Source organism: Oreochromis niloticus, linkage group LG9 (genome assembly GCF_001858045.2).
Source record: "Oreochromis niloticus isolate F11D_XX linkage group LG9, O_niloticus_UMD_NMBU, whole genome shotgun sequence".
In the NCBI taxonomy this organism is placed as follows: Eukaryota; Metazoa; Chordata; class Actinopteri; order Cichliformes; family Cichlidae; genus Oreochromis; species Oreochromis niloticus.
In genome coordinates this window covers 4,874,505-4,902,335 of record NC_031974.2, presented here as the reverse complement: position 1 = coordinate 4,902,335, position 27,831 = coordinate 4,874,505, and the positions used below count along the sequence as shown (strand labels likewise).

Here is a 27,831-nt window from a genome sequence, read left to right as displayed (position 1 = left end):
ACTCTCACAATGCAGCGGTATATTTAGCATAAGCCTCTTCATTTTTTAATGAAAATTCGACTTCACGCTGCTCCGCGGCTGACGCTCACTCGCTGTTACTGCGACATCTAAAAAACGAGTGGAAACAGATTCTTTTCAGCTCTAATTCACTCACATTTTTACACGTCAGTATCACGTCTAAGTTGCTTTTTCCATTTTTCAGCTTTGATTCTCTGTCACTAAGTAAATATTGAAGATTTAACTGAGAAATGAGATTTGAAATGATTTATTCAGCCTGTCAGGGATGTGAAAATGTTTTTTCCTGCCACAGTTCAAGGAAAGACCCAAAGACTGACAAGATGAAGGGATGGTTTTCATATCAAGAAAAAAGGAAGTGCTGCTCTGAAGTAGCAGGAAAACCAGAGTCGTCCAAATGTAAGGAGGCAGAACCGAACACAGAGGAGCGTGTCACCAAAAGTGACCCCGGCAGCGGCCGTGCCATGTTCTGGTCGACGCGTTCATTTGGAAGTCAAGCTCAAATATCTGACAGCCTTACTGACTAAAGGCTGCATTTTTAATATTTTTCTTTCACTTTGAAGCCCTTATTTTCACTTCTAATCTTCTTTCTTACCTCAAACATGTTTTTTAGTTATATTTTAACAAAAGAAAATGTGTCATCGTGTGCCGCGTACGTCACTCTGCAGCTCAGACAGCTGTTTGGCCAGCTGTGTCTCTGTGGTCTCTGGGAGTCGATGGTACAAACTGCTCTGAATCTTCTGCTTCAGACCTTCTTTATATTTCACCTGCAGGAGACGGGACGAGGATGAGCTCGACATTAAAGAACAACAACATTATCCTTGAAAAATTGTATGAACAGCGTCTGAATGTCTTTTTTACTAATAGTCTTATTTATACTTTTAAAAACTGGTTGTTGGGTACCTCGCTCTGCAGGTGTGACACCTGCTTGGCGTGCTGGGTGTCGATGGTCTCGGGCAGCAGAGAGTACAGGCTGATGTTCATCTCCTTCTTACCGTCTTCTTTATATTTCACCTGTGACCACAGCAAAGTTCAGCCACACAGAAAATACTTCTACAAAAATCTGCACGTTTTTCCTGAAATGATCCCAAACGTTACGGAAGTAACTCTGGAGAATTACAAAACATCATTGGATTAAATAAGTCCAAAAAATCTCCACCTACAGTTATAATTCACACGAACATTTCTCTGGCTTTGTGACAGTTACTTCACCTCACTGGACAGCTCTGACACCTCCCTGGCGCGAGCCGTCTCCAGCGTTTCCGGGAGCAGAGAGTACAGAGACGAGTTCACGCCCTTCTTCCCCGACTCCTTGTAGCGCCTCTGAAAACAAAGACAAATGTTAATCCAGCATCAGCTCATAAAAGCCTTCAAACATGAACAAACATGAAATATAAATATGCAGTCAAGTCCACGTCTGTGCTTACAGGTACAACCTACAAAACTGCAGGGAAAGCTAACTCCAGGTCTCTATGTGCAACTTTCAAAGGCCAAAAAGACAAATGCATGTTTCTGAGTAATGAAAAAAAAAAATCCAAGAGCTGACATGACTGTTTATTTTTTAGAAAGGTGCAAAATTAGGTGTAGAGGTAAGTGCTTAACAAATCAATTACCTCCCCTCCTCACAGCTGACCTAAATTAACACTATTGGTAATTACCAAAATCATTTTTACTGTTTCTGTAATTATTAATCCAGCAGCATTCACAAAACCTTTAAAATTGTATTTTTATGCTATAACAGAATTATTGTTGTTATCCAGGAATTTTCAATTTCAGCTTTAAATAAAGCTGAAACAAAAATCAAAGCAAATGTGCTTTTTTAAATAAAGATGCCAAATGACAGTTATTGGATTTACTGAACAGAAACATTTGTTTCAGTGGTTGATTGTTATGCTTGATTCATTTCTCTGACTCACAGAGGTCCAGTGTGAAGACTCAGTAATTCAGTTTATTACATGTCTCATGAATAACAATATCATTTTCAGTCTTAAACAACAACAGATTTCTGAAATATTTGTGTTTCCTTATTTTAATAACAGCTGGTCTAATAAACTGTTATTCTCTGCACCGACTGATTTATGTGAAATGTTAACATAACCATAAAAAACTGAAAGAGGAAAGGTGCTGCACACTGAGCCTTCTCGATGCCACAGTGTGGACCTTCCCACTGATGTTTATTCCACCCATGTACAGCATAAGACAGAAGCAGAATGAGACTTTTGAGATTGTAGTAAATGCCTTCCACTGAATTTAAAGGGTCCATTGAGCAGTGTTACAGGAATGAAACTTTCACCACAGCTTTAATACAGGTTTTCTGTAAAGTACAAACCACAGCGGCACCACCTCAGGGAACAAACTGCACCCATAAACATACAATGAGACACTTTATTCTCACATAGCAAACGAGAAATTTTCCCTTTTTAGAACTAATTACGTACGAGTTGTGATTATATCTGCACATGTAGCTGTGAGGCTGTGAGGCTGGCTCACCTCGCTCTGCAGCTCAGCAACTGTTTTAGCAAACTGAGTCTGGGCGGTTTCTGGCAGCTGAGAGTAGAAACTCTGGGAGAGGCTCCTCCTGCCGCCCTCCTTGTACTTACTCTGAGGGGAGACAACACAAAATAATCCATCAGATGTTTATAACAGACCAGTGGGCATCCTGTGAGTCACTGATGTAAAAACAACCAAAATTAAACAGAGTCTTGTTGTTTTGAACCACCTCTGAGTTTTTATGTCTTATATGAATTTTACAATCTTGAAATTGTAAAAATGACTGATTGCCAGTAATCTATCAAAGGAAACTCTTCTTCTTCTGCTCCTCATTCAACGCTGTGAAAAGAAATGGGAACTTCCTCTTTTGGGTCTCAAGAATATTTTTATGACATTTTGCTGCCGAGTCAGACAGCACGAGTGCTGGTGGAGATTTTCAGCTTGTTTGCACACAGTGAACGTAAACGTGCGCCTGTGTCGGCGTCGTACCTCGCTGTGCATCTCAGTCATCTCTCTGGCAAACTGGATCTCTGTGGTGTCGGGCAGCTGAGAGTAGAGAGAGGCGGGAGCTCCTCTAACCATCGTCTTAGGGCGATAATTCACCTGGGACAGAGAGCGAGTCAGGAGAGACTGAGCTGACAGATAAAACAGAGAAGACAACAAAAAACAGAAAGATTTCACATTAAGAGCGATCTGTTCAAACTCTGAGCCTCTGCTGCTCGCTCAGTAAAGCCCCGGCTGGGAGTACTACCTTCCTTCCTTCCTCCGTCTCTCTTTCCTTACCGTTTCCTTCTTTTGCTGCTCTACTTTCTTTCCTCGTCTTTCCCATTCTCCTATCCTTTCCTTTTTCAATTCTTTCATTCTTCTCCTCGCCATTTCCTTTCTTCAGTCCTTCCTTCCTTCTTTCTTTCCTTTTCATCCTTCCTTCCTCATCTATTTTTCTTTCTCTCTTAATTTAGTTCTATCTTTATTTTACTTTCTCACTTTCTTTCTTCTTCTCTTCCTTCCTTTCTTCTTTCCTCTCACCCGTTTCCTTCTCTCTCTTTTTTTCCTTTTTCATCTCTTTCTTCCTCTTTTGTTTCAGTCCTGTCTTTATTATTTTCATTTTTCCACTTCCTTTCTTCTTCTCTCTTTTGTCCTTTCCGTTCTTCCTTCTTTCCTTCCCTCTACCTTTCCTTCATGTCTCACTGTCAACTTTGGTGTAATTTTGCTTTTTCTTTGCTGTTTCTAAAAATGTATGTTGCAAATTTTTTTACATTTACATTCACTCAAATCTGAAAGACCGAAGGTGGAAATGAGTCTCGAGCAGGCGGATTTAATTTTGCAGGACAGATATTTGTAAAAGAGGATCATGGATACAGTTTAGTCATTAATTTACACAGTTTTAGGCATTTGATTGAATTAGATTACTAGAGTAGTAACGGTGTGTGTGTGTGTGTGTGTGTGTGTGTGTGTGTGTGTGTGTGTACCTCACTCTGCAGCTGGGACACCTCCAGAGCGTGCTGTATTTCTGGAGTATCAGCGAGCTGGGAGTAGATGGAGATGGAGGCCTTCCTCTTCCCGTCTTCTTTGTACTTTTTCTGAAACAGAACGACATCAGAACCAATCAGAATAGACCAGGAAGTAACAAGACACAAACTTCTAGCTCCTTACAAATGAACTTTAAGGTCAGTGTGGCGGATGTCTTCAGAGCTGTACTGCTGCATAAATCTACCACAGTCAGTGTGAGCAGCTGTGATGCGGGCTCAGCTGAAACATGTTGAAACACAGCTGCTGTATAACAGCCGAGTACCTCGCTCTGGAACTCGTGGACAGTCTTGGCGAGCTGCATCTCGGTGGTTTCAGGAAGCTGAGAGTACAAACTGCTGCTCATCTCCTTCTTTCCTTCCTCCTTGTACTTGTTCTGAGGAGCAGAGAGAGTTTCAGAGGGACAAGTGGTGCTGACATAACACTTCATCATTCACTCATCTTCATTTATTTTCCACCCATTTTAACATTTGAACTCATTAATCCATCCGTCAGGTCTGACCTCGCTCAGTATCTCAGACAGCTCTTTGACAAACTGGGTCTCTGTGGTTTCTGGCAGCAGAGAATAAAGGGACGAGGAAATCTCTGTCTTCACGTTTCCTTTGTATTTAATCTGAAAAACAAACACACATGACTCTGTCAGTGCTACAGTCTCGCCTCATCAGTGAAACATTTTTAATGGGAAATAAAAAAATCCTGTTTTTAAGACATCGGTCTTGTCTTCAGAGTTTTAGTCATATAAAATTTGGCCGTACTGAAGTTGAACTACCTCGCTCTGCAGCTCTGAAGCCTCTCTGGCATGTTGCGTCTCTGGAGTCTCCGGCAGGATGGAGTACAGAGAAACAGCCGCCTCCTTCTTCCCCTCCTCCTTATACTTAGACTGAAACAGTCACATTTCAGCACTATGAGCAGACACCTCGATCAATGTTTAAAAGAGAGAGAACGAGTCATCGTAGGGCCAATTTTAGACCCTAAAGATGAGGAAATGTTAGACAAAGTGGGAAAGTTTGGCCTGGTCCTCACTTAATATTCAAACACAAGCACGACATGTGTGTTCAGACCTCAGAGATCACAGCGCTGATGTTCTTGGCGTGGATGAGTTCGGCTCCGGGAACAAACAGACTCTGTCCCTTCATCTTCTCGAAGTCGTCTTTATATCTGACCTGGAGGATGAGACACGAGCGTTAACGTGTTTCTGAGCTGAACTTCTCGTGAACTTGAGCTCCGTCCCCACGAGGACGGCGTGTTGTGTTTTTCTTTTCAGCCGTACAGAAGTTTCATCCTTTCAGGCTGTGAGTTTCTCTCAGCTGTCTACCTTTTAATTAGCATCAGAGGATTGAAATACATTAACTGCATTATGTAACTTACACTGGGGATCAGTGACAGCACAAGCCGACCCCGTTACATGAACTCCAGGTGAAGTATCACTGCTACACCTTCTCCTGATTGGCTCCTGTCTGACTGAAATCTCCTCTCTTCTGTTTGGCTTTAGGTTTTAGCGGGTGGGCGGGGCTTGTGTGTTTCCAGAGCTGCAGTTCTTCAGAAAGCTACTGATTAATTGGTTGTACGTTTGGGGAATTTTGTGGGATTTCATCATTGTTGTATACATATATGTTCCTTTAAATTCTACCAAAGGTAGTTTCATCATTAATGGTTAAATAATGCACATATATCTACAGTTTCTCTTAATGTCTCTTGATTTCTGGATTATTCTCAGTTTTATTCTCTGTTCAACAAAACGTCTCTTTTATTAACTTCATGATCCCAGACAGATTAAAGCAATGCAAACTCTCTGTATCCTGGTGTTTTGCTAATGAAGTGACCTGCACATAATTCACCATATATTTTCACAATGTGCAGTTTGGTGTTTGTCTGAATCTGATTGGTTGTTCGGTCCAATAACAGCCTGGCAGATTTTCTGTAGAGACCCTGGAGAAAAATAGAATTAATCCACAGACGACAATCTGTCGCAGCCAATCTGTGACAGGAAGTCAGTGTGGGCAAAAAGCGATAGGTGCTTAATGTACTAAATACAGCTTCACTGGCTTCTAACCAGGAACACGTGAGGCCGACTTCAGAATCAACACGAATAAGCAGAACAACACATTCTCACTTCCAACTCGACACATACCAACACTTGGTCAGACACCTATTCTCACCATATTTTTATAAAGTAGCTCTCAAACAAGCCAAACATAGTTCATCCTCCAACAGTTTTATTTATTATCAACAATAGAAAGGATGAAAGTTGAGTTTTAGAGAAATAAAGGCAAGCATAGCAGCAGAGTCCTGTTTGCACACTGTCCTTACAAAACTCCCACACCCACTGTCCTGATGGAAGGCGGGAACACATTTTGTGTTGATGTTGAACTTGAGCCTCTTTCAGTTTATTTACATCTCATTTTATGTTTTTTAAAACTCTTCCTTTTGCTCTTGTTCGATTAGGTTTAAACTCCTACCCAATGTTAAGCTTCGCAGACATGTCCTTCGTTACCGAGGTTAACCAAAGCTACCTCAGGCTTGCTATAAGGTTAAAGGTTCAAGGTTCTTTATTTGTCACATGCATAGTTATACAAGTATAACACACAGTGAAATGTATCCTGACACGATCCTCGACATGTGCAAAAACATGGGGGGGGGGGGGTAGAGGAATAACATTATAAATATATATATAGTATATACATTGGGTGAATGTGCAGTAGAAGCAGCAGCAGGTGAATTCTGTACATTAATATGAATAGACATCTGATTATTTTACAGAATGGAGACTATAAGCATATTTAAAGTTAAAGGAATTGAGTGTCTGGAGGAGAGTCTCAGTCAATTATAGATGATGTGAGATGGCGGGTGTGTGTGTGTGGGGGGGGGTTGGTTTAGGGTCCGGATGGCTTGAGGATAGAAGCTCCTCTTGAGTCTCTCTGTCCTTGCCCGGATGATGCGGAACCTTCTACCAGATTGTAGAAGTTGGAACAGTTTGTTGCCAGGATGGGACGGGTCCTTCAGTATCTGCGTTGCTCTAGTCCGGCATCTCCTGGTGTAGGTGTCCTGAAGTGGGGGGAGAGCAATCCTGCAGTGACCCAGTCCCCATACGGGGTGGCTGTGGCTCAGGAGGTACAGCAGGCTATCTGCCAATTGGAAGGTTAATGGTTTGAGGCTCGCCTCCTCTAGTCCGCATGTAAAATCTTTGGGTGAGATACTGAACCCTGAGTTGCCACTTATGTGTTCACTAAAGTACAAGTGTGTGTATGTTATGTTAAAAGTGTTTAGATGTAGAAAAAACCATTTGAAGAGTAGAAAAGGATTCTTAGTTCTAGTCCATTAGCCATAAATTTCAGTATTAAACTGTAAAGCAGAAAAAGTTTGTGCTTTCTTGGGCACATTTAACCTTTCATAACAAGTGCAGAGAGGCGAAACTTCTTCTATTATTAGTGCTCGGTGCGAGCGGTTGGACCTAGCAGCTGTAGCTACATCCATATTTTAGAAATAGTCTGAGGCTGTCATAAATGTAGCTGTCTTCATTCAAGTTGTCACAAATACAACTCCAAATGGGTCTTTTGGTGGATGTCAGCTTTAGCATTTATAGAATGAACCAAAAAAAGAAAAATCTGATTTTTTCCACCATCTGTTGTGCAAATTCATTAAGATTCTGCCGAAGGATGGCAAAGTCGTTAGTGTGTGTTACACCTCTTAAAATGACGTTTGAGGGCAGGTTTTCTCCCATATAGAGAGTGGCTGGAGGAATAAAAGTGAAAATGATTTCATCAGGTGGGTTGAGTTGCTTCCACTGTAGCTGATGACTCATTCTGCTGTTGCTAACAGCCAAGCTGCCAAGTTTGTCTCACACCAGGGAATCAATATCTCACCCTCCCACATCCAACAGCAACATTCAGCCTCATTCAGCGTTTTACTCCGAAAGGCTGTTTTAGAAGTCAGAAAGCACTTTTTTCTCCTTTGAGTTTATATTCTCTGCATGTTGAATAAAGGGCAGTGCTGCACTTTGGTTACTAATGGCAACACTCTTCGTGCTGGAAGAGAGGATGACACATTTCTGTCTTACACGTCAAGAAGTTCACATTTTATTCATGAGTTACAAATCAGGCTGAAGCAAACAGCAGCAGGTGTTACGCACCACGTCGGACTTCACGGTGATGACATTTCAGCTGGAGAATTTAGCCGAGCTAGCAGCACGGCGCCAGCAGAGCCCATCTGGGAACCCAACGGCTATTCTGCTGGTGTAGCCTCTCGGGCCTCTGCTGTAGGTGGTGCATATACGAGCCGAAATTTCCACTTTTGCTTTTCTGTGACGGGAACATTTACAATTGCAGAGGCATTTAATCTAAATCAGATGATAATCTATGGTTTCTAATCCCTCATCTTCAGAGTCTTTTAAACAGACTGCTTATAGAGATTGGAACATGATGACACCACTTTGTGTCAATGTGTTCCCAACTGTCAGATTGACATCCATGAATTATTTTACAGATATTCACATGATTCTCTCTCATGAAAACTGGTACATTCAGGAGCTCACTCTCTCCAGTGAACCTCATAAATTCTAGTGAAATTAGCAGGATGATGTTGACTTAGATTTGAATATTTTGGCAACTAGTGCATGATTCTTTCTGCAAAAAGCAAAAACAAAAAAACAGAGCAATGGCCTCCAGATATAAAAAAAACTGTATAAACAGGGTTTTTCTTTTTTTAGGATGAGGCTCAGTTGGGCTGTTGTTAAAACTATGAGTTCATGTGTCGAGCAACAAAGTATTTCAAGGAAACATCCCGTAAACTTCAAGTCATGTCCAGAAGGAAAGCATGGCATCAGCTTCCACCTGCTGCATCGTACACTTCTCAGTGTCACTGGACAGGAGCATCGATCGGACCAACGGTGGAATGTCACTTGTTACATTTACTCGAGTACAGTTTTATTATACGTGAAATGTATTTGAATGTTTTTATATTCTGATGATTTCTATTTCTAAAGCAAGTTTTTGAAACTTGAAAAAACAAACAAACTGACACTTGAACTATATTTTAATACAAACATTGTGCTTTCTCTACTTACTTCTGATTTTTAGATTTTAAAATATAGAGCTACTATTGTGATTCTGAATTACAGATAAAACCACCAGGCAGTTTATAAGTTAATAAAATCTTCTCCAGCTGCCTAAGAAGGACTGAAAAGTAGTCAAAGCTGTTGAGCTAACGTGCTAAACAGGAGAAAATGACGACATTATAGCTGCTGAGCGTTAGCGTGTTAGCGCACACGTGTGTGTTTGTGCAAGTAACTTAATGTGCTTACAGTAAGTGCAGCATCACAGAGTTGTAGACACAACTTTAGACAACAAGCATGAACAGTGACATTAAAATAATGAGGTGACACTGAATGAACTCACGTCACTGGCGAGCAGGCTGCACCTCCTGTTAAACGCCGGGTCTGGCAGCGGAGGCTTCACGTCAGAGGAGGCCTGAAAAATATGAGAAGACATATAAGAATGAGCCATAAATAATTCTGACATTATATAGACAGAAACCAGGAAAAACCATTATTATCTTTGGATGTAGGAAAATTCCAAAATTTACATGAGGGGCCACTAACGCTAAAACTAACAGGAAATGTGCAGGTTTGATGATTTTATGTTTTACACGAAACCTCACAGCAGAAATGAGAGAGCAACATTAGGTAGAAGTCTAGTGTCTCTCATGATACCTCTGCATGTTACCAGGCTGCAGGCAACATGTTAAACATAGCATTTATTCATGCACATCAAAGAGTCAAGGTCAGCCACAATCATGCCAAATTAGCTGATCTCTACAAATCTAATTGCTAAATGGATGTTTTGCTGCAAGCCTCTTTGCAACCCCCCCCATCCACTCCACTGGTATAAAACAGCAATGGAAGACTTTATGCAAAGAGCAATAAAGTCTTCCTGACTGAAGTAGAAACTGATGGACAAACTGACTTCACTAATGATCCAGAGCAAGAGAAAGCTGTGAGTCAACCACTGGAAACTTCCCTAATTCATGCATTGTTAATCCTTTGACTCTTTTAACAGGCTGTATTCAGCCCCAAAAAATCCCACTATCAAAGGCTAATAATGGCACATTTTCATTTGTAGTTTCAGTAATCCTCTCTAAGCCTTTATAAAAACCTGCAGTGCCAGACAAAGGCCGCGCCAAGGTCAACAGAAAGACTCACAGTCAGAGCTTGGAGGTGTGGGGGTGGGGTGGTGAGGGTGGGGGTGGGTGACTCCTCTTAAAAACATTTGCTGCTCCACAGACTTCATCAGAGAACGGGAAGACACTGAAAGTGTTTGGTAGTTTGGGATGATGCTGTAGTTAACAGGGAAATCACTCAAAGAATAACCAAATAAGCAGAACTTGTCTGGTCTCTAAGAGGTCGAATGCTGCCTCGAGAAGCTGTTTCTTACATTAAATAAGGATTTGCTGCTCAAATTATAAAACACATTATGTTTGCTTCAATTGGACTAATGTTAAGACCATTCAGACCAAAGATTTGTGAAGAGATCTGATTTTTCATGGAAGCTTTCTAACAATAGAAAATTATGGGAAACATTATTTATTTATTTATTTTTTTCTAGCTCTGATTCTTAAAAAATGAGTTCTAAGAACTGAGATGAGGATCTTTTATCTTTGATGAGATGAGAGAGCAGAAATGTACAGATCCTCTATTGTGTGAGCAGCAGGCTTCGTGTTCTCCCAAATTGTTCTGCGTTGTTTTTTTAGTATAATTAAAGCATGAATCCAGGTTTGTTTCAGTTTCAGCTCCTCATTTCACTTTGATCAGTTTGTTAAATGTTTATTATTCTCCAGTTATTACCTTTCAGTTGTTTCTGATAGAGTTTATAAATCAGTCAAATTTCGAGGTTCTCACCTCTGACTCCCACGATCCCAGCAACTTCTTTGCCTTTGTATCCTCATCTTCATCCTTTTCCTTTCCACCTGCCTCCACCTTTGCGTCATCATCTTCCTTCTCCATCTTTTCCTCCTCCACTTCCTCTGCTGTATTGTGACTTTCAGCCTCTTCATGCAGCCCTTCAGTAGTTGTATAAACAACCGTGCCCACAGTGGTCGCTGATGTTACCGTGGACTCCTCTTCCTTTTTCTCCACTGTCACCACCTTTCCTGTCTCTTCAACCAACAGTGGAGCAGCTGAGGCCTCCTCATTCTCCACCTTGGCCAGCTCTGAGGGAAAAAAGGGTTCATGTTGAACTCCAGAAGAAATAAACTTGAAATTATATTTATTTTTAAACACTGACAACAAAAGGACAAAGGGAACAAATGACAAAAGAAACACAAACATGATACCAAAGGTGGGGAACAACACTAAGTGACACACAAGACAGACTCACACTAAAACCAAGCAGAAATAATAAACTCAATTTGTAACTCACAGTGAAAAAAAACCAAGTATTCAGAAAGTGAAAGTCTAAAACATCAGAGTAAGTCAAGCAGGCACCACAACAGGAACCAGAACTCAATCGTTACTGGCTGCTGCCTTTAGGAGTCACCACAGGGATCTGTCCACCACCCTCAGCATGTCTTCCAACAGTACATCCATCAATCTCCTCCTTCTGAGGTCCTCCTCTTTCACTCCTGCCTGGCAGCTCCATCCAAACACGCTTCGCCCAGTATGTCCACTATCCTTCCTCCGCACATGTCCAAACATCTCAGCTTTGTCCTTGGACGCTGTCTCCAAACTGTTCGACCTGAGTTGTCCGTCTGACATTTCTACTCATTTGTGATCTTGTCCATTCTGGTCACTTAACATCTTCAGCTCAGCCTCCTGCCTTTTTGTCAATGTCTCCAAACCACACATCACCTTATAAACTTTCCCTTTTACTCTTGCTGTGATCCTTCTGTCACAAATCACGCTGATACTCATCTCCACCTGCTCCGCCCTGCCTGCACTCTCTTCTTCACCTCTCTTGTGTACTGCATGTTCCCAGAAATGAACACAGAGATTTAAACTCCTTCACCTTCAATACCTCAGCTCCATGCCTCCCTTTCATTCCCAAAGATATTCTGTCTTTCTTCTACTGACTTTCATTCCTCTTATTTCCAGTGTAGACCTCCACTTCTGTAGGCATCCACCTGCTCCCTGAGGAACCACGACTTAAATAATTAGTCAAAAAATAAACCTCGACATCACTAAAATCACCCTCAAAACAAAAGGAACCCAAAACTAACAATAATCCAAAAACTTCAAGCATTGCGATGACGATGACAACCAAACAGAAATTTAAACTCAAACACAACACAAACCCTGAAACCAACACAACTTCTGTGTAACATCAAACTGTAATAACACTAATAGTTACCACTGGGACAGAATTAATAATAACTCTGCTGAAAAGCACCAGATATTACTCTGCAGTCAATGTAGCCTGTACCCAAAGATCAGAAAGGAAGTAAAGCAAAAATATTTGATCAGATTTTATTCATCATGAACTGGCTCAAAGTAGAGTTCACACAAGAAGTTTATTTAAATAAAATATAATTTAATAAACACAAACTAGCTAAAATACAAACATCACAACTGGTCTGATTTCAGGTGGAGTGGAAGAAAAACACCGAGCAGATCATCTGGGTTTGCTTTAAAAGCCGTAAAGACACATCGGAGCTGCGTCATAGAGCAACGACGAGCCTGCTCAGAGGCTGATCGCAGCCTCCTGTCACAGTCCTCCATCTTACAGTCGTCCTTCATCTGGTGCTCACAGCTTCCTCAAAGTCATCCTCACCATCTGATCAAGGTCATCTTTTGTGCTCACTGGACAACAGGTTGAATTTTGGCTTTTCAGAATAAGATAACAGTCACAGTTACATTACAGGATAAGTCATGTCCTAATGTTGCAGGTTACTGTGTGCTGTTACTTTCATTTTGACACCAAAGATCTCCAACTTTACGTCCTCAGACCTTCACCTCACATTCAGCTCGCTCGTTTTTCTCTCACCTTCAACCTGTGGCTGATTTTCCATGTTGTGCTCTTGGCTTCCTCTGCGTATGTCGGTCTTTCAGGTTTCACTCACTGCTTCTTATTAACCTTCTCCGATGTAGTGATAACTCAGTTTTGTCACTTTTTTCCTAACACTTCACTCCTCCACTCCACTCCAGGTCCTTTAAACCTTCTTTGCTGTCAAACTTTGAGCTTCTTCCACACTCACTCAGTTTCTGTAATGTCGTGTTCGCCTCTCGCTTCTCTATATATTCAGTGAAACCTGTGAGCGACTGCACTGCCTCGTCTAGTCTCCTGCGATGGCTGAATGTCTTCTCAGACTCATGTTGATCGAGTGCCCTCTTATCATTTTTACCTTCTACATTTAGCCCACTACTCAGAACCTTATCACCGCCATGCCCCTCATCCCAGTCACGGTGCCAGCTGTGGGTACAGTGTGTGCTGCCCAGAAACAAAGACAGGGGCACCAGAGCTGTGTGACTGTGTGACTGTGGTCTGTGTGTGTTCAGGGATGAAGGTGTCGTATGCTGGAAGGAATTCACCACTTACAAACAGACAAATATTAATCAGCTGGGCCATGCTGCCTTGGTCCCCACATTAACTGATTAACTACGAGCATAGCGTTGACATATTCATTTTAAAATGTCTATGTACATTATATATATATATATATATATATATATATATATAAGTTGTCAGGAAATTTCTTATTTAAGGAGCCTATATTATTATTATTAATGAAGATTAATGAAGATTTTTAATGAAGAGTGTAAGTCCAAGTTCATGGCTTCATTTAGCTTTGCATTTGGTGCCCTGAGATAAAGATCCAACCGTGTAGCTGCTAAAAAGATGAACCATCCTGGTGGCTCAGGTGGTAGAGCAGCTCAGCTACTGATGGGAAGGTGGGTGGTTCGATCTTTGACTTCCCCAGTCTGCATGCCAAATATCCTCGGGCAAGATACTAACCCCAAGTTGCCCTCCGATGCGTTCATCAGAGTGTGGATGTTGGTTAGTTTGCACTTGAGTTTAGAAGTGCTTGTGTGAATGAGACATGTTGTATAGAGCGCTTTGAGTACTCCGGGAGAGTAGAAAAGCGCTATATAAGAATCAGTCCATTTACCATCTCCAGCTGACTTCTTTTTATTTTTCTGCAGAGCAGATGTGCAGATGTGCAGCTTTCTGACTGCAAACAAAATCTAAACCCATGCAGCACTCAGGAAAAGACCAAAAACATCTGAGAGTAGCTACACCATCAATGACTTTCATACATGAAAAAGAATCAATATAAATCCATGACAGTGAAAATATAATGTTATCACTGATTCCCAAAGCGTGGTCTGCGGCTAACATCAAACTCTGCTGGAACATTTAAGCAAGGCCCACGTGGCCACAGAAGAGAACAGCTGGACAACAAGAAGTCATTCATGATAAATTAACACCAGAAGTGAGAGCCTGTGTGTTCCCGCCTCACCTGGTATTTAATCTCAAACAACTTAATGTCTTTAAATATTCAGATCTGGTGGTGCTTCAGTAGACCTTTGACCTGTCCAGGGTGTATCTGCCTTACGCTCCATGACAGTTAAACAGGCGTTGGCTCACTGCAATGCTAAACTGGAAAGTACTTAAGAAATGAAGTGCATAGAATAATATATTTGGAAATAAAAATAATTAATTAAAAAAAAGTATGAAATTTTAAAACAACCATATTATTGTTAATTTTCTGCCCTATTTTTGATAAACGCCATCAAGCAGCTGCTCAGAATGAATCAGTGAAAACATAAAAACATAGTTTAGTTTAGGTGATGTTCAGAGTTCTGATTAAAGTTCTGGATGGTCCACAGAAGATTTCTGGGTCGTCACAGGCTTAAGTTTGGTGTTGACTGTTATATATTATATTTACATCTGAAGTTTTAATGCTGGGACTCTTTCCAAAATAAAATAATCACGTACACCCTGAAGCTTATTACTGAACTATTATCTGATATTACACACTAATGAATTTAAATACTTGATCTGTTTATTTTTCTTTTGTAATCAAAGTGTATACAGGTGCAGAATTAAACTGTGTAACAACCGTTTCCTTCAAATCCAGCATCGTTTGGTATGAATGATTTTCCAAAATCAAGCCGCAGACTGCAGGTGATCTGGCTCTGGGATATGGGTGTCAGATGGCTGTCCATGTAAACAGGACGTCGACCTTATAAAGACCGACCGCAGCAGATCCGACCGCGTAGGCGCCGAGGGACCATCTGCTACCAGACTGCACAAAGACTAATCACAGCTCAACACAACAACAAAGGGTTCATTCATCACCATTAACACCGAATCATCCACATATAACAGCAAAATGACTCTGAATTAAGAAAATATGCATATCAAGCAAAAAATAATAAAATGTGGACAAATTATTGTTATTGTAGATAATGCTATTGTTGTTGATTATATGAAAAAAAAGTTACATCACAAACTGGTAAAAACATCTCTGTACTGGAATGTGCACGGCCCAAAACTGAAAGGTTTCACAGCCAGCAAATAAAACTGTTACTTGTCTACCGAGGATCCACACAGAGCCTGAACGGTACTAAAACACAGTCACCAGCTCAGCCTGTAAACTACATGACAGTGACTGTAGCCACAAACACCTCACCCACTGCCTGTGCACTCTGCTTTCTGAGGCTTTTACCGCAGTTAGTCTGAACTGGCTGCGGCATGTTAGGATTTTGTAAAAGGACCGTGACCCGACACACTGTTCCCGTTTTGCTTTATTGTTTTAATGACTTTACACATAAATACTGTTTCCCAGGTTCAGCACAAGCGCCACCAGGTTTCCACCTGTCTCGCACTCTGTTGTCCCTGGTTTCCGACCTCACTATAAACAGGGAGAAACCACATTAGTTAGATCATGTCCACCTCTACCTCCAACCTCCCTGGCACTGGCCCTTGAGCTCACTGCACCACCCCTCCCTGCTGAGGAGGTGAGGAAATAAGCTTTCTGATAACATGAGCAAGCCTGGTTAGGAAGCTGCAACACAAAGACACACATATCTGCTAATTGATGCCATGTAATAGACTAATCCATCCTACCAGTGATTATCTTCCACTTATTAAGAGATTTGCTTCAAGTCATACAAATAATTTCCATATAAATGCATTAAAAACAGTAAGACAAAGATAGCTGAGAAGCCACTACAGTACAAAATTAGCAGAGGTGAGGGCTAATGGACACACACTGGCAGCTCCACCTGTCAGTCAGTGCAGTTGCATCCCTAATTTTAAACTCATGACAGTCTCCAAATCAGTGAGCTATAACAGAATTCACGCACTTTACTGTAGTCACCATGTTGGAAAGTATCGATAGAAACCAAAATCTTTTTTGCAGCAGGCTGTAAACAAGTTTATTTCTGCTGTAAAGTTGAGGACTGACTCGCTGATGGAGCCAGCCTCTGGTGGCCACTAGAGGAACTGCAGCCTTTCGCACTTTCGCACTTTCGCTTCTTTTTTCAGCTTTGGAGGTTTCCATTTACACAAGAAACAATCTGTTATTTATTTATTTTGCCCAATCACATTAAAGAAATGTGTTATTTTAAGTTTTTATTGTGAACGCGGTGAAGAAAATACAACTGCAAAACTCTACTATCGGATTTGTGTTAGAAATCAGGATCAGTTCCCTGGACGGATTTGTTCCAAGAACAGCATTTTCCTCCCACATTTAATTGTAAATGTAAAAAAATATACAAATGCATCAGTTACCATGACAACTGAATAATGTTGGCAAGAAGATCCACTGCTGACTTCTGTTACAGACCAGCATGCCTTCATAACTGGTGATGCCATCGGCTTGGGGCACTTTCTCTTTAATACTCACAATATTTATCCTTCTACTTGATATTCCTGTGCTTACCAGCACTCACAGAAATCCAAACCCTTCAGGGGTCAAACAGTAAATCAGGTCTTTAAACACATCAGTGGTTCAGTGGCCTGAGAAACAGCTGAGTCCTGGCTGGCTTTGGGCCTGCAGCCATCACAGCCTCACCCAGAATCACAGCAAACACGACTCTCTGGGAAAGAGCTGCTTTGGTCTCGTCTTGAAGCTAAATTGGGAGTTTTTCTAGGTGGTAAAAAAGAAAAGGAAGCCTCCTCAGTGACCAGGAGCTCTCTCCCTCTCTTTGTGTCTTTCCTCAGATCTTGTTAATGAATTCTGAAACACAAAGCTGTTCCTGGGAGAAGTCCCTGTGATCTCGTCCTGATGTGAACCAGCGCTGCTGCCAGCCACAGCTCAGCAGAAATAACACATTTCTCTTCAGGCTTTCAACAGTTGATTTTTTAATGAAATACTGTACTTCACTACAGATAAACTCAAATCCTGCTGCTGTTCCTGACAGCAGAAACTATGTCATACCAGCACTTTGAAGCTGAAGCGCGTCTCGTCTGCAGCTTTTTGCAGATGATTTTTTTCCTTCTAATTAGCCTGCACTGTGATGTGTGGATGACATCACTCTTTCTTAATTTAAACAAACAGAAAACCAGCTGTGTTATTTCTGGATGCCCTGACCTCGACTCTTTAAGGATCTGCTGTTTGCAAAGAAGCTGGCAGCGATCGCTGACAACACTTTCAGTTTAAATGAAAATTACTTTCATGCACGTGAAGGCACTCACGCAGGGGAAGCTCTCATTCAGCATGCCTTCATTTGGTCCCAGCTCTCCCATTGTACTATTGTAATGGTCTTCATTCAGGTGCCAGTCTGCTGTTGCTCAGTTTTTTGCAGCTGCACTGAACTCTGCTGGGACACGCAAGCAAGGCCACGTCACCCTGGTGGCGTCTGACAGTTTCCAATGATTCAGACTTTATAGTTGTTTTTATATTTATACATTCTCTCTACTCTACAGAGATCTGCCGAGCTGATGCACCACAGAGGTGAAACTGCACAGCAGTTATTCCTAAATGTTGGGATGGACGTCCCCTTTATGAACATTTTTAAATCCTTTAAAAAACTATTTTTATTCTTTATCTTTTAAACCAAACTGAGTTTTGATTTTGACATTTAGAGTTTTTAAACACACTTATAAAATAAACTGACTCATCTTAACACCACTGTACTTGCTTTACAGCGTAATTTTGGAGCTTAAACTGAGCAATAATCAGGCTTTTTCTATCCTTCTGGATAAATAGCTGCAGATTATTAATATTACCTGTTATGTTGAACATAATAATGGCATGCAGGACAGCAGGGTCGAGGTTAATCTGTTCGTTACATCACTTCCACTCTCCCACGTATGTCCGTGCTGAGTACTGTCACACTCACTACTTTAGTCTAATCCTCTTCTTTTACCCAGTCAGCCTCCACTCTGTGCGCACTAAATCTCACTTCCTTCATTTCAGACTCTCATTCATGCGACCCCCCTCCTCCCCGTCTCCGCCTCACCTGAGTCACTCAGCGCTCCATCTTCATCTATACCACCACCAGCATCGGCCCAGTTGTCATCAATTATTTCACTACTATATAAAATACAGCATAATTACTTTAATAAAGTCAGGAAAGCAGTGTTCAAGTCAAACCTGATGGTTTCTTACATGTAAAAGTCACTTATTAATTTAACACAGGTCTCAGTCTGACTATGAGGTTAAAGCTGAAACCAAGTGACAGTCGGGGCTGAAGAAGTGAACCCTGAGTGGAAGATGCTGGATGTGGGAGGTGTGAAGACCTGTGTGACAAACTTATTGGAGCTCCTCTAAAAATGGCCAGGTGGTGATTAGAGGCTGTCAGCTGGGGGCAGGGTGTTGGAGGGGTGTGATGAAGCAAGTGATACGCAGCAGGTCCAACTCAGCACTTTAGATGTGATGATCTCCTGCTAATGCGCTGGTGCTCGATCCCACAGGGGGGAGCTGTATTTAAGCTACAGGGTCATAAAGTTTTAGCTCGTCAGAACTCCAGGAGTGACAGGGTCTCCATCACTGAGTGTAAGAATTCCAAAACAGACGCTCGCGCCGCCTTCCAGGCCAATTACTCTTCGTTAGGTGACAGCAGCATCAGAGCGGGCAATAAAAACTGAGGGAAGCTGAGAAAGAATTTCAAACCTCAGCCACACGACAGACGCACTTATGGAAGCAGATTGAAGCCTGACGTGAGGAACATGAAAAAGTTCTCATTTTAATCACCACAGCTACATCATTAACATCATCTGGATTCCCTCAGCATAGCAATGAGACTCGAGGACAGACGACGAACCACGGCGCCCATCAGCGTGTACGAGCATGAAACATTTTTCCTAATAAAACACGAGCTGCTGATCATACTCAACTCAAATCAAATGGAACTGCTTCTCTTCGTCTCTGTCCACCTCCTCTTCCTCACACTTATCCCCCTCATCTTTCTTTCGCCAAGTCAACCTTGAAAAGAGCTGAGTAATAAAATAAAATGTGGGCTGTTAAAGGTCACAGCAATTGAGCGAGAGAGCCAATGTGTGTCCTAATTAAAGCAGAGCAAGTGAGGAGAGAGAGTTTGTGCTAACGGAGCGGAATGATGCGATCACTCGGTCAGGTAAGCAGAGGCAGAGCCGAACATCGACAGGCTGGAAATAAATGAAAAATCCAGAAGAGACGAGGGAAAAGAAATGGTTAAATATGTAGCGTATGATTAACGTGAATCTCAGTGTCCAACATTGTTCAATCTCATTTCCACACAACTGAACTGTTTCCCAAGTTTCTCAGGGTAATGTAAGGGCCACACTGCTCACACGTCTCTGTGTGTTAGTCCTGTGATGGACCGAGGACACGTGCTGGGCATACCTCACCTCTCATTCTATATATGAAAATCAAAAATCTAAATTACAATTCTAACACGTCAGTTTTTCCTTTCTCCAAATTGTTTACAAACAGCGTTGAACCTAAACTTGACATGACAGGATTCATAGATGGATGGTGGTTGGTTAAACTGGCCTGAGCCTGGGCAGATTCTACATCAGGGAATCTGAGGGGTTTTCCTCTGCACAGTGAGCGGGTTTCCCAACAGATGACACATCTCAACCATCTACTGTCATTCAGATGTTGTGGATGGAAACAGGTCAGAAAATGACACTGAATATAAATCAATCTGAGAATTTTCTGCACACATGTCAGTTTTTACTAAATCCCATTTAACCTCTTAACACCTAGCAGGTCACTGGCAACATGCACAGAGTCAAGTTGGGTTTTGTTTTAGCCATAAACTATACATGCAAATTTCTCTATATGTTACATTTCAAATGATTGTTTTTTTTGTTGTTAGTGAGAAGTTTTCCATTTGGGCGTTTCAAACAGGGCAAATCTGCACAAAACGATGGACCCAAAAGACAGAATCAGACTCCACAAAGGATCCAGTAATTCCTTAATCACACAATCCCTGATTCCCAGGATAATACATGGAAAAAATACAATGGAGTTCCAATAAATCAACCATACAAGCCATTCAAGATCTAATAATATATAAACCAAAATCACAAAGGTCAGCTCTGCAAATAGAAAGTAGCATTTTCCCAATTCCTAGTTTGCTCCACTTACATGAAACCAAACACATTCCACACTGACTTTTCCCAGAATCCACAAAAGCACAACTTCACAAGTGCACTTCACTACCCACTAACGACAAAACTAAAGAAAATCTCTAGAAGAACATGAAGGCAAAGAGTCCACCAGTCTTCCAAGAATATATATAATTTATATGTTAACATATATTTGAACTGATAAAGAGAGATAATAAGTCAGAGCACGCTTTTTTACAGTTTATTGAGTGTGTCACAATGTAACTATTATGAGCTTATTCTTTAATTGTTTGAATGGTTTTGAATATTTTGAATCGGTGGAGGAGATCCAGCATGATTGGCAACAGTAAAGTTAGTAAAAAGTGCAGCAGTGCTGGATGATTTTGGCTTTTTAGGAGCAGAAGTGCATGATCCTAACTTCATGACCAATTTTTTTAATTTCTCTAAGACACGACTTCTGGTTTTACATGTTTTATAAATGCAGAAATACAAAAGTAAAACAATCAGACTGGTTTAAAAACAGGAGACAAGAAGGAGAACAAACAGACCTTAGCATCATCCACTGAGCGTCGTCTGGTCATCAGGACACATCTGTAGAACATCTGTGTGCATAAACACACACACACTCTCACACACACCACAAAAAGAAAACTATCACAAACAATAAAGTTCATTAAATGTTGATTTTAAACGACTCAACATCACAACAGTAGTAACTTCTGCATTACTGACAAACTAACTTCTGGACTGCAGGTCTGAAATCATTCATTTACTGTAAAAACACTCAATAGTTTTTAATCTTTATTGGTAATAAATTCAAACTTCATTCAATTTATTCTACAACATTCAAACATCCACAAACTTCTCTGTCTTCCCTTTTTCTAGCTTGTCTGAAGACTCGTGTGTTATTACTCAGTCATTTAGATCGTTCTCCTCTTCACGCCCTGAATGGACCTGCAGTGGTGCACTCTGGCCTTTCACGCTCCCCTTTGCCTCTGTTCTCTCCCAGAAACCTCTCTTCTTCTTCTTCTTCTGTTGCCTGTCAGAAACATTCATAATGTAACCTACTTTGCTTACATTCAGTAAATAGGAAGTCGTGCTCACTTACACTAATGGCTGTAGAAGATGCTCCTCTTCAAACAGCTGACGTCAAAACGCTGCAGGGCATTTTGTGTGTGTGCGTGTAAGAGACTGTGCTCACCGACCAGAGTGCATCCTCACACACACACATACACACACACTCTCATATACAGAGCGACAAACAGTAGCTTAGTGTGTGTCAGTGTGTGTGTTCATACGTTGCTGATCTGCTCCTGAGTCCTTCTGAGTCTTTGCATCTCCGGAGTGTCGGACACGATGCTGAACCCTCGACCTTTGCTCTCCTCAAAGTCTTTCTTATACTTCACCTGCAGGAGAAGCAGAGGGGACGAGACACTTCATATCAAAGGGACAGTCATCATATGAAAGCGTCTCTCAGCGATGTGGCAGTTTGACTGACAGGACTCTATCTATATTTGATGTGCTGCAATATTTAGCTCGTCCACGTCTGTCAGACTGTTGCACAAAAACAAACACCAGCTCGGCGTCTCCAGTCGAGTACTTCCACACTTACACTTGCTATTTTCAGTGCACAAGCGTGTTCACACTGACAAGTGCGGCTACATGACGAGCACAGCAAGTACGCAGGTGGTGCACAAATAACGGTCAAAAGGATGAACATGAAACACTGGAGCTGCATTTCTCAGCCTCACTCACTGACACACCGAAGAATCATGGAAACCACTAAACTATTTTCAGCCAGTAGGAGGATTACATTAGTTTAGACTTCAGTTTTATGTAGTCAGACACCCGACAAGTTGCAAAAAGCAGCAGCTGACTGAACAATTAAGCAGTTAAATGGTGCAATACTATGTTTTTAACATTTTATTCTGTGGCACAAGTTATCCCCGCTTAGCTTTAAAATGTATGTGTTATGTCTGTGTTTTACATTGAAAAACAAAACATGAAAAATATTATAAAGTTTGTGTTTTAAGGCTTTATTTAGTTAGACGAGACAGGAGAGGTGGGAGAAAGACTTGCAGTAAACTGCCTCAGGGCAGATTCAAACTCAGGCCTCTGCAGCCTCACAGTGTGAGACTCACCTGCTGAGCCTCATGAGCTTCATCAGCACCCTGAAAGAAAGTTTCAACAACACACCTCATGCAAAAATCCATTCAGAAAACCGACACAAGGGAGTCACAACTCAGAACTTCTTCCAACAGTCATTTCCAATACCAGCACAACTTGCCTGTCAAAAAGAGAGTACAAACAGGACTGTGTGGAAGTGTAGTAACAGAAGTATCCAAACTCAGAGACAGTGTATAACTTTCTTTCATTATGCAGTAAGGCTTTAAGAAGAGCAGTGGTTCGGTTTCCTCTGGGAGAAAAGACGGATGAGGATCCGCAGACGGCTGCGATCACGATGTGGTTCACGAACTAATTAACTACATAATTCAGGTACGGTCTCATGAAAGCAACAAAACCGTGATGACGTGTAATGATATCTGAAGGTGGATTTCACCTGTAAGTGAGCCCACACAGTAAGAAATAATTACACCACTCGGCGCTCAGATAGGCCGCAGCAACAATCAACTTCACACAGAGTGAAAAGGACTTTAAATATGCTGTAATTGCCCCGCGTACGTTTGGAACTCGATCTGCAGGATATGAAAAGAAAAGAAGGTTTTATTTCTGGCTTTAGAAGCTGATTTTCACTGCTTGACTATTCTCACTCCTCACAGAGTCCCACAGAGACAGTTTGGCTAATGATCTGGAAAAGTTATTTCAGGCCCACAGGTGTACCTAAAATAATGTTTATCTGACTGATTGATGGTTATTAAATGGCTGAAAGCAGAGCTGCTACTTTGGAAAACTTCTTTTAAAATTGCCTTGTGCTGAGATAAAGCTGCGAATGACACAGTAGTGAAGATTAGGACATTATGGCTGCAAACAAGTCGAGATGACAAGATTATCATCCAGAGTGGCTTCAGAAAGCTTCACTTCATGGATCTCTTCTGAAGCCACAGCTTCCACTGAGAGGTTGATAAACAACTCATGAATGAAACTCAGACTCATACAGCCCAGTCTGCAAAAAAGTGAGAGCGAGACGCTGTGAGAGGCGTAAATAAAAACAGAATGCAATGATTTTTGGAAACAAAAGACCGGAAACGTCGTGCAGAGCTAAAATAAAACCATGCCAACACTGATGGTGTTGATTAGTAAAATGACAGGGTATAAGAAGGACATCCCAAAGAGCCTGAGACTATCAGAAGGGACGATGGGGAGGAGTTCACCTCTCTGTGACAGACAGCATGTTCAAATAGTTCAGCGATTTAACAATCACGCTTCTCAATGTAAGGTTTCATCATCTATTATCATCAAAGATCCAGAGAAGTAACTGATGTTCAGGCCCTCAGGCAGAACTCAAACACACCTGATTCTGTGCTGGAAATCACTGCATGGGCTCAGAAACACTGCTAAAAACCACTGTCAGTGAACTCATCACTGCATCCACACAAAGTTTGAACTCAACTGTGCAAAGATCCAAATCCAGCAACACTGTCGCCTTCTGACTCCAGTCTGACCAATCACAACAAGCCGTGGAATAAAGAGAGGTGGGACTGGATCTTAAGCCTGTGACAGAGTGAGGGGGCATCAGCACACATGGACAGGGGTAACTTGTACATCTGTGGAGGCCTCATTAATGCTGAGCCTTTGGAGAAACATGTGCTGCCATCCAGACAACATCTTTTTCAGGAAAGGACTTGCTTATTCCACACTGACACATATTCCACATTTTCCAACAGCACAGCTGTTAAACTGGTCCGCCTGTCGTCCGTCCCGTCACCCAGCAGCTGAAATCAAACAACAGGGATAAAAAATCTGGGAACTCGGGAGACCAATTGTTGTAGTTTTAAAAGGCAAACACTTGCAGGGTCTTGTTAAAAGAAGAGGTGATGCAACTCAGCGGTAAACATGCCCTTAACTCAGCGTTTCTGAAGTGCGCTGCGGGCATTTAAATGAGCAGATACGTTTTAAAAGAATGATTTCTTGTGGTGTTCCTGTTTTATCCTTGGATACAGACTCTAATCGGCTCTTTAAAACTTTTACATTTTAGTTTTGAATCATGTTGTATGTTCAGGATTCTCCACACAGTTTAACACATTCACTTTCAGTTTGCAGGACCCTGTTTCTCTATGAGGGCAGGCTGACTCTGATCACAGGTCTGTAAATGAGTCAGGGTCAGCCAAACCAGTGCTGTGTCCCTGCCAAGCAGCAGGCAGAGTGGATGATTTAGAGCCCACAGACAACAACGATAACAAGCGGGCGGTCATTTCTTTCTCCGGTCCCGCCCGCACTTCAGCTCGACCTTCAGAGGAAACACTCTGCAGCTCGTTTGGACCTAATGTCATCCTGCTGGTGCCTATCAGTCATCAGTAACAGTCCATTAGCCCTCAGAACAGCGTTGCATAAGGCTATAAAACGCAGGAATATGACTCATAGCGTTAGTGTGTGTTCTGTTATTCTGCTCTCACAGTGATTGCCCCCATTCTCATTACAAAGCAGATTAAATCCCCATTCATCAGTCCGAGGCTCCCTGCAGAGCTAATATGACAAGCTAATGAGCTAAACTACACACACACTCTCTCTCACACACACACACACACACACACACACACACTCGAGAAACTGGACAAAAGTAGACTGTGGGGGTGGGGCTTGCATGGCTGACCATTTTTGATTGGTTGAGTGCATTTAATTTCAGCCAGTCTGGCTCATTTTTTTTTACATTCAATTAATTAAAATTATTTGTTGCTTAACTTGGTAAGACTGCTACGTCTTCTCCACAGTTCTGACCGTAGACTGTATATAATAAAACTAATGTGGCTTCTACACTGAAGTCACCATGAAACTAACGATGAACAAAGGGCGATTTGTTTGGTTTCAAAACAAAGTGTGATTGAATAGAAATCTAAGAACAACCATCAGTTGTCATCATCAATCTGTGAACTTTCCCGATGAGTTTACAGTCACGATCGCTGGTTTCACTTTGGATATTAGAGTGAAAAAAAGTCTCTGTGAGTCTCTCACCTGCGCTCTGATGTCTGATGTCAAAACACCGAGATGGCAACGATGGAAAAGCATCAATCTTTTACAGAGTTTGTGGATACGACTCAGTGATCTCATCTGCAAAGCACTAAATCACAACTGACAGCAGCACAACTTCATGCACTGTTGATTGTCCTTTGCTGTATGTGGGGACTCTTTTTTGTAGCCTGTAACATTACCTCCTCCTTTTAGACTGGAGTGGAACAGTTTTATAGTTTTATATGGTCGTGGTTACTTCATCTGCTTCACTGGTTTCAGGAAGTTACAGAAATGGCTGAACACAGATCTCTTTGTCCTGTATGAGTCCGGTTTGAGGTGACAGCGTTTCACATTTCAATTAAAACTATTACTAAACTATTATAAGAAGAACCCCAATGATCAAATAATCCTCTATGAGGAGCACTTGGTAATGAAATGAAGGAAAAAAACTTCTTTTAACAGGAAGAGAAGTCCAGGCTCAGGGAGGGGCAGTCATCTGCTTCGACTGTCAGGGGGATGAAAGAAAGAGGAGAGAGAAATGGAGCATAGAGAGACCACAGACAACAAACTGGACAAAACAAACTCCAACAGAGAGAAGACAGAAGACAAAAGGTGAAAACAGGGAGTGAAGATGCATCAGGGTTTGTCCCATAGCAGCCTGAACCAAAGCAGCATAACTAAGGGATGACCAGGGTCACCTGATCCAGCCCTCAAAATAAGCTTTATCAATACTGGATGTTTTAAGGCTAATCCTTGAAGTACACAGGCTACACAAACTGGGAGCTGGTTCCACTGCATCCCAGTCTACTTTTAGAAAGTTAAAGAACCACATCGGGGTGGCTGCAGCTCTGGAGTTAGAACAGCTCATGATAGGAAGCACTTACGCAGAAAAAACATAGACAAAAGTACTTGTGTCAATGGGTGAATGAGGCATGTTGTACAAAGCACTTTGAGTGGTCGAGTAGAAAAGTACTATATAAGAACCATTTACCATTTACAAGTCAGCCTGTCTGAGAGCAAAGTGCTCTATTAGGTTAATAAGATACTACGAGGTCTTTAAAATGTGCTGAGGCTGATCATTCAGGACTGTGTGAGATGGTCTGTGAGGCTGTTTAGGTTTTTATGAGTGATCAGCTGGACCGAACGATGAAAAACTGCAGTTTCAGACGGACCAAATAAAACAGGAGCTGTTCATTTGATCTCACAATAACTTTTAATGAAAACCAAATGATTTTGGTTTGCAGTGCAAAATCATTGTTTGGTGATTTTATGCAATTTCCAAGGGGAAAAAAACATGAAGATTTTTATATTGTGATTTTCCTATATGTAATCCACATGCTTGAGACAGACAGCGCCAACCATAACCAGGTCACACGATCATGTCTCATCCTTTCCTCTGTGCCATTACACAACGAGGTCAGTGCTGAACATATGTGGGGTTTCCCAGTGTGTGTAATGTAAGCACACTGATGCTACACAGTGTCACTGTTTGTTACAATCAGCTTCCTGAAGCAGAACCTGTGAGCGTCAGAGCTAATATAAAGAGACTTAAACATGACCTACAGTGAGAGCAGGCGAGTGGGCAGGAATAAAGAAGAGGAAGAAGAGGGTTTGTTTCCACCTTCTACACGGCACACGGGAATAGGGCAGGAATTTTAAAAAGCATCTTTTACAAAGACAATGCTAAAAATGACACATTAAAGTTTTTACATCTATATTGATGTTGATTTAAGTTTATTCCAGGTTTATTTCAGTTAACCTCCACACCCAAAAAGGAGAAGATACAAACGCACCACTGTTGAAATTTTAGGGATGCACCTTCTTTATTTGAGTGGTTCCCACTCCACATCTGCCTGCTGCATAGATGTATGAGATGCTAGTGGATCTTTAACCCATTTCTGCTGATATGAATCCAGTGTACAAACCATGGAGACTATAGTACAGCTACACAGACCTGTGGGGTCTGTAAAGCTGTACAAAATAAAACATTTATTTTCCCCTCAGTCGATGTGGATCTATATCTTTGGTCTGTTGTGGTTTTATGATATTGACAATGTTTTTGTATGTAAAAGGCCAACCAGTGCCAAGAGATGGAAAAGTGTTTATTTTGGTTTAGATGATTTGGTTTCACATATTTATCAAAGGAATTCTGAAGCACGCTGTTTATGTGAAAGTGTTT

The 27,831-nt window shown here is 41.5% G+C and overlaps 1 protein-coding gene across 6 annotated transcripts in view; it reads right to left on the bottom strand.

The window, feature by feature from the left end:
- LOC100707579 (LIM zinc-binding domain-containing Nebulette) overlaps nucleotides 1-27,831 on the bottom strand; it is a 120,663-nt gene that overhangs the window by 55,164 nt on the left and 37,668 nt on the right. For 2 of the 6 annotated variants that reach the window (XM_019353100.2, XM_019353101.2), the window contains exon 4: nucleotides 21,824-21,931. In XM_019353100.2, the coding sequence (XP_019208645.1) occupies nucleotides 21,824-21,931 (108 nt within the window). The other 4 variants (XM_019353095.2, XM_025910610.1, XM_025910611.1 and 1 more) reach the window with 4 other exon arrangements.